This window comes from Gavialis gangeticus, unplaced genomic scaffold, assembly GCF_001723915.1.
Source record: "Gavialis gangeticus isolate Ggan-Ray unplaced genomic scaffold, GavGan_comp1, whole genome shotgun sequence".
Classification (NCBI taxonomy): Eukaryota; Metazoa; Chordata; order Crocodylia; family Gavialidae; genus Gavialis; species Gavialis gangeticus.
Genome location: NW_017729031.1, coordinates 2,993,396 through 3,001,412, shown reverse-complemented (window position 1 = coordinate 3,001,412; position 8,017 = coordinate 2,993,396). Strand labels below are relative to the sequence as shown.

Below are 8,017 nucleotides of genomic sequence, written 5' to 3'. Positions count from 1 at the left end.
TAGCTAGGAGACATTCCCGGATGCTTTTGGTGAGCCATGGGGCTTTTGCGCCCTCCTGCCCCCTTTGATCCATGTTGGGATTACCTCCCTTTGGACTTGGAGGATCGTCTCCTTAAGGAGCAGCCACTCTTCTTGGACACCTGGCTCTCCTCCCCTCTTTAAAAAGAGCTCAAAATATTTAGGCACTTGCATCTTCTGGGGGTTTCAGTAGTTCTCTCTAAACTCCTACCTCTAACTTGTTTTAGGAGCCCTTGCAGTACACACAGGCTCCATTAAGATGAGTGGGTTATTATGCTAGGTGTTATACAGAGATTAGGAAAAGCTTATAACCAAAACAAAAAAGGTCAAAAGAATATCTCTTGTCTTTAGTTTATATATGGGGACCTGAACTACAAGGAGAGGAAATTACTTGTCCAGGATCTCATAGGCAGTATGTGTCCAATTGGGAATTAAACCCAGTTCTGTATCTCGGATGCAGATTGCTAGTTGTTGCTAGTGCCCTCACTGGAAGACTATCCTTTCTTACAGGGACAGTTCCAAGATCAGCTCTTTCCTCTGCTCATACCACTCCTCTCTTGTCTAACCTGTTCTTCACCTATTTCTCTGATGGCTTTTCTTCCTGTTTTTCAACCAATTCAGTGCTAGATCCTTCAAAGTTTATCCATTTGTATTTCTAGGAGTTCCCAGTGCCCCTTCCTTTTTTCACTGTTCTTCACAATTGGTTTTAGGTTACACACAGAAATAAAACACTGTCAGTTCCCCCCAGGACAAGCAGCTATAAACCTCTAAAAAATTAAGGAAGCTGTTTGAGAGTTGAACTTCCTCAGATTGAGATTTCCAGTCTGAAGAAGTCATTGAATTTTGCTGTGAAAAGAACAGTGGACAAATGCAGGTCTTTAATATACTTTTATGTATTCCAAGTTCATGCTGACATAACTCCAGTACACTGTAGTGGAATTTTCCTGCATGGATTGAAGATGATTGCTGCTAATATTGGGTGAAACCTGTAAATATGCCCATTTAAAAAAAAATTGTAAAAATTTACCTTATCTTTGTTATATCTTTCAGGCATACAGTTACAACACAGTTTTGCCTTTATTCTGTTAATTTTGTGTTCTCTGTTCAGAGGGCAGTCCAGCAACTAAATAAATAGCCTAGGCTGTTTTTTCCCCACCTGGTGCTGTTTTTCATAGCATTCCTACAAGTGCTTGCAGTTAAGTGTTGATGCCCTGGAATATTCCCATTTGTGACTTGCTTTCTCTCCCCCCAGCCCTTTTCCCCCTCCACACTCTTTTAAGATAATGTATTTAAAATAACAAGCCTAGGTGAAATTACAGCTATTGGCATGTCATGCAAGTTAGTGTTTCAGCTGAAAAGTATACTGTTATGTGTATATGATAAGAAAAAAGACATTTACCTCTACGGAGCTTACTCTGGACTTGGTCCAGTACATGCAGCTGCTGCTGCAAATTCTGACTTTTTATTTAAAGGCTTTGTGTTGTCATTCACGTGTACAGTCACAGGTGGTAGCACTCAACATGAACAAAGCTGGATAGCTCCATTGGGCCCAGTTTTATAGAGTACATAATCTTGTATGTGGAATACGCAAGTAGGGGCTGGTAGACGCATCTGATCCCAGGTGATGAAGTTTAGCAGATAAATTCCTATTAATAATTTCTTGCTCTAGCCAGTTCACGCATCTTATTATTGTGGCTGTAACATTGGATGCTACCTATGGAAACAGGCTATTGAATAAAAAAGATCAAGAGAAATAGGATAATTTCCTTACTGATTTGACAGCTGAAATAGCTAGAGCAGATAGGCAAATAGTATGAACTAATGCTCATTACTGATGCCGCTTTTATAGTAAAAATATTATAAATAGACGTGCTTTAATAATTATTATTGTAGAATGTTCTGCAGCTTTGCTTATACTGATTCAACTCTTAGACTCATTTATGTGCTTTACAAATGACTGGTGGTTTGGTTTGGTTTGATTTGTTTTTGTTTTTAATGAATAGCTTTTGATATTGGTTAGTCATGTGGATCAAAATTCCTCACATGCAAACCTCTTGCGCATTTTCACATATCTGAGGTTTTTTTATGCTGCTAGTTGTGTAAATGAATTAAAAATATTAATATGGAAAAATTATTCCTACAAGTTTAGGCATAGGCTGCATACAGATGTTCAAATAATCTGGGAGAATTTTCCCAGGTCTGTTTTCCTGCTAGAAAAACTTACCTGGCGATGTCTGAACAGATATTCACATGCTGGGCCCCTGAAGAGCAGAGAGCTGTGCAGCCAGGAGGCTCCTGTGTGCATATCTCCGCATGCTCTGCAAGCTCCCGCAGTCTGCCTGGAGACAAAATGGCAGCAGTTCACAGGGCAGCTCTGGGCTAACCCAGGCTGCTCAGGGTCATTCTGTCTCCCTGCAGCACACTGGATTGTGAAAGAGTAAAGAAGGCACGTTCTGGTTCCTGCTCGGCTGGGGTAGCGGAGTCCAGTGAATGACATAATGTTTCCTCCCATCCACCCCCTGCCACTTGCTCTTTTTTCAGTGTTGGCAAGCTCCAGCCTTGCTACAGCGTGGAGCACAGCCCCAGCTCAGCCCCATAGCAGCAGTGCAGAGCCAGCACTGTTGCTGTGCGGCTAGAATAGGGCCGTGCTCCATGCCCCAGGATGGAGATGGGGCAGAGCCTGCCAGTGCCAGAGCAAAGATAAGGGGAGGAAGGAAAATGAAGGGAAAGGGGAGCAGGGCAGGCCAGAAGAGAGGGAGAGGTAGGGGGCGCAGATGTGGGAGAGGGGTAGGCAGCAACTGTGACTTTTAACCCTAACCCTGGGTTGGGGCCAGGACAGCTTTGACTCCAGCCCTGAACTGGGGTTGAGGCTGTAGGCACAGCCACAGCAGCTGCCTGCTCCCCCGCTGCATCATACTTGATTCCAAGATATGGGGCTTTCCCCCCATGTTAAATGGGGTGAGTGAGAGGGAAACATTATCTTGGAAATCAAGTAAATACAGTAATATTCTTCAGGATCTGTCACCTCCTGTCACTGTAAAGAAGCTGCATTCACTCACTTACTAAATGTAATTGCAGACATAGTTGATCTCATTTATGTAGGTTATAACTGGGAGTGAATTTCAAATTTTGTTTTATGGTTCTTCTCCTTCCAGGCTACTACCTTGTTTTTAATGTTACATAATATCGATCCTATTCCAGTCTTTGCTTAAGAAAACTTTAACCTTATTATTCAGTTCATACTTTTTCTCTCAAAAACATTGATGGGGTTTTTTTTTAAATTGACAGACCTTAGAATTAAATTACATGACCGAAGTTCTGAACTGTGACCAACAGTCTTAGGATCCCACTTGAGAAGTGCCTGCAGCTTCAGTTTTTAAAATGTGGTTCACAGAACTGTATCAGAAACAAGCTTCTTTCATATGACTCTACTTAGAACATACAAGGGAGGCAAAATCCCTAGTTGTTTTTTTTTTTGTTAAATCTTGGCTTATGAGTATAATATGGGTGTCTGGTTAATAAATTAATTCCAATACAGAGTGATTTTTATAATTAGTAAACTAGACTTTTTATATTTGATGTGAGGATTTAAAAAAATATTTAACCTTATTTCTGTTTTGTTTCAGCCCTGACAACATGGGGCTGCTTGACCCAGCAACTAGTGATGGCCGAGTGATTTTCTTCCTGCCGTGGGAAAAGATGACTGTTGCTGGGACAACAGATACTCCAACTGATATCACTCCTCACCCAATACCTAAAGAAGAAGATATCAACTTTATTTTGAATGAAGTGCGCAACTACCTGAGTTGTGATGTTGAAGGTAATTTTTTTAGCTCTGTTTTTCACTGGAAGCAAACTGACGCATCTGGGGTGTTTTGAAAGAAAGAATGCTGTTTTGTGAGACAATCTGATAACTGTTTCTGATGTACATGGGATATTCATCTTGCTTTACCTTTCATGGTTATAAAAAATGCTGCTTTTCCAGACATGTATGCACACCCTAGACTAGTCTAGGTAAAATCAGCTGATCTCTAAACAACCAGTCTGAGTTCTCCTTTTCAACCAAAAATAGTATTCATCCTTGACCACCTTCATCTGCTTCTATAGGAGTGGAGGGAAAGTGCATGATAATGTCTGTTTCAAGAGGAGCGTGTTTGAAGAAATGAAACTGTTCACGGATACATGTAGCATCAAAACATGAGTTCATCAAACTTTTAGTCACTTTTTTCCTTTGACTTTTTCCAGGTCTTAGTGGTATTTCCACTTTTAATCACTTAATACTAATACTCTTAAGTTGCAGACTTTCTTAAAGATTGAAAGGTATCCAACATGATCAGTTTTCAGTTCAAGAGAGGGGAGGATTAAAAGGAAATGGTAGAAAAAAAGTATTTAAAAAATTATAAAAACATGGTGATCACTATTTAGTAGCTTCTTACTATCTTTGTGCTACCCAACACCTTTCATGGTTGTTTTAAAATGCTTTTGTGAAAGGGTTTGCAGTTTTGGGTTCCTCTCATAGCAGAAACATTAAAATAAATCAGAATATCTGTTGGGAATGTAGCAGTGTCTGGTAATTAGATTTAGGAGGCCTGCTAGCCAGAGGTTGAGCATTCTAGATTACTTGTTTGTTCTTCCCTGAAATGGATAATTGATAGTTCTGTTTTTGTACCTACTTAAGAAAAATGATCTTTAGAAAAATGTACCATTTGAGTCTCTTATGAAGAAGTTAATCAAAATGATGTGGCATGCCAGGACAGTAGTTGGTTCAACTAAGCTATGAATAAGACAGGATTTTTTGCAAGATGTTTTACACAAGTAGTTTTCTGCAGTGTTTAATGCTTCTGAAGGAAACTTGCCTAGGTGCACGCTGTTTTTCACGTATGCAATTAGCAGTGTTTATAGATTGCCTGTTATTGAATTAACAACTGTGCTGGCCATATCAACTCACTGCAGACCTGCCTTTTTGCTGCCAGAAACAGTGCCAGGGTTATCAACTTACACAGGCTTGGATGTGTTCCAGCTGTTTAATTATAGTGTCACGCATGCTGCTTTTTCTAGTTTCATTAGTTTATAAACGTAATATGGTATCTTATTCTGTGATTAGCACTTCATTTTGGCAGGTTAAACATTCTAGTAGAGCAACAGCAATTTCTGAAATCTTTTCTAGATCTTCTGGGACATTTTTATTCAATATTATCAGGGTTTTTTTTTCCATTGATCAGTTTTATAAGATACCTGTATCTAAAGTTATACCCAAATGCTTCAGTATAAAGTACATTTTCAGTTTTTCCATCGTAAATTTAATAAGCTACAAAATTAAGTTGATGAATACCACTGCTGCTTTCATTTTTTATTTAAAAAGTGAAATCATCTACTTTTGTCTTGAATAAGAACGCTGTTGTGGTTTAAACCACTGTATTATTTGTTAATCCTGTTTGTAAAATCTGCTAAATTTTGTTTGTATTGCTTGAGTTGCTTGCCAGTTTTAAAACACTTTGGTATTTACATAATCTAAAAAAATGATAAAGCTCCTGTAGTATACAGGACAAGGAACACTTTTTAATTACAATAATTAGTAAATTGTCCTCAGTGCAAAAAAAATAGTTTTTGCTGAATGCTAGAAAATGTAAAACTTGTGTAGGTTCTATAGTGGTCAAAGCATACCTGTTTGTTTAATTGTACATTGTCTACTGTAAGTATTTGTGAGGATCCCACCTTCATAGGGTCTATGAGAAAAAAGTGTTACATTGCTGAAGCAAAATGGTTAATGTCTTTAAGACATTGTATTTGTTGTGGGTTATAAGTGAATGTTTTCCAACTTTTTTTTGGAATATGCCAGATGTTCAGGCAAGTTATTCTGCAATAAAATTGTATTGTATTGGGACCTGGCACCTGCCCTTCCTGCCCCAGCACACTGGGTTTAGGTTCTGGGAGCCTGGTAGCACCTCCTCTCTTCCCTCACCTCTATCGCCAGTACTGGGCCCTGGGGCCTGGCATGACCCCTTCCCACCACCCCTGCACATTAGGATTGGATCCTGGGAGCCTAGCATTGCCTTCTCCCCACCTCACAACAATAGGATTGAGCCCTGGGGCCCTGTGTGGCCCCTGCCCAGATCTGCATACTGGGATGAGTATCTGATCTGGCTTGCCAGGGAGTGGTGCCACTCCCGTACCACCAAATTGCCAAACCTGTGGGGAGCCTCGTTGGCTTGATGACATGGCACTGGAGGCTGGATCTGGCCTGTGGACCAGGGATTAAGCATTCCTGGTCTAAGGACCTGCTCCCCCTTTCGGTGAAACTGGTGCCTAAACTCCCATTAATTTTATGAGGATTAGGGACAGCCCTGAAATTAAACATAGCACATCAAGGAATTAAGCCAGAGGTGCCAAACATATGAACTGTGAGCTCAATCTGGCCTGTGGAGCCTTGCTATCCAGCCCCCAGTGCTGCCCTGGGGCTGATCATACCCACACTGGGCACCATGCACACCTGTGAAGTAGGGTCCATCTGGGAGGTAGATCTTGCACACAGACCCTCTCTTCCTTTCCTCCTTCATACTGGATCTGGCAGCACCTGTTTTGTCCATTGCACCTGTTTCAACCAGACCAGGCGCATCTGCATGTGTGCTTTAATGTGCAGGCAGCTATTTTACTATGCATTAAAGCATCATGTAAAAACCATGATGTTACGCTGATGTGCTGTAAATAGTCTACTGAGCACTGAGCATCACTAAAGTGTGCAAATGTGCTACTGCGCATTAGTACAGTCTAACACACATTAATTTAGTACCTCACATTGGAGGTACTACATTTAATGTGGATTAGAAAAGATGCTAATTCACATGTAGATGTGCCTGCTGCAGCCTGCACTGGAGTGGCTTCTGTGTGTCGTGTACATCCCAAAGCAGGTGCTGTGCTTGGCACAGTCTGGGCCAGGTGGCCACAGCATGCAGCACTGCTGCTGCTCTGGCCGGAGTGCGCCACACATGATGCCCCTTCTGGGATTTGTGCCACACGCAGCCTGGGTCCCATACTAGCTGGAGCACCTGTCAGATTCAGTATGCCAAGGGATCTGGCTCTGCACCACTCATCTAGCTAGTGCGGACACCCCTAGATTAAACAAAAGAAGAGAGGTGGAGGAAAACGGGAGTGGAATAAGAGAAAGCCCGATAGAGTCGTCTTTTACATATAAAATATTAATGTTTGGATACCTCAAAGGATAATAAGTCAGTGAAAAGGGAAGCAGTCGAAGAATGAGGGTCTCTGCTGGAAACTGAATTTGAAGACATGTAAAGCTTTTAATTCAAGAAGCTTTTTGAACAGTGAGTAGTGGTGATGCTCTCAGAAGAGCAATTGGACAACATGTATCACGTTAGTTTCTTCTGTTTTATATTTGGTGTATGCTGGATACCTGTCATCTCTAAGATGGGGATGGAGAAAATGGTATTTCATTTACCTGGGTATATGTTTCACCTTTTATGAAAACAAATTTTTGTTTTCACTATAATTTTGTTTAGCTGTCGATCCAGAAAGAGTTCATGATGGGTTCAGAAAAGCCTACAGTGTTTTGTTAGAGTAGCCATTATGCACCAATAACAAAATGGTTTCCTCATGAAAAGAAAGCGGTAACTGTACTATTTCCTATATGCATTTCTTCTTTAAAAGTGAAGAATGAAGTGCCATAATGGCAACTGCAATAATCCTTGTCTGACTGATCAGAATGGTCCAAAGGAAATGTTGCTGCTGGAGTATTCAAGAGATATTTGGTGGAGGGGTGATGATTATTTAATTTCTGATGGAAATCAATCAGAGATTGCAGGTTTTCAATCTAAATGATGATGTCACCTATATGTCTTAAGTATAGCAGGGGCTTGATGGTGCAGTCCTTAAGGAATTCTTCTTCCAAGTGGCTCATAAAAAGTTTGGCATGTTATGGTGCTATTTTGGAACCCATAGCTGTGCCCATGGTCTGGAGGAAGTGTTGGTTATTGAAACTGAA

At 40.8% G+C, this 8,017-nt stretch overlaps 1 protein-coding gene across 2 annotated transcripts in view; it reads left to right on the top strand.

Moving 5' to 3' along the window:
- GPD2 (glycerol-3-phosphate dehydrogenase 2) overlaps positions 1 to 8,017 on the top strand; it is a 166,698-nt gene that overhangs the window by 136,077 nt on the left and 22,604 nt on the right. For both annotated transcript variants that reach the window (XM_019522387.1, XM_019522386.1), the window contains exon 9: positions 3,645 to 3,838. In XM_019522387.1, coding sequence (XP_019377932.1) covers positions 3,645 to 3,838 — 194 coding nt within the window. The remainder of the gene's footprint in view (positions 1 to 3,644; positions 3,839 to 8,017) is intronic.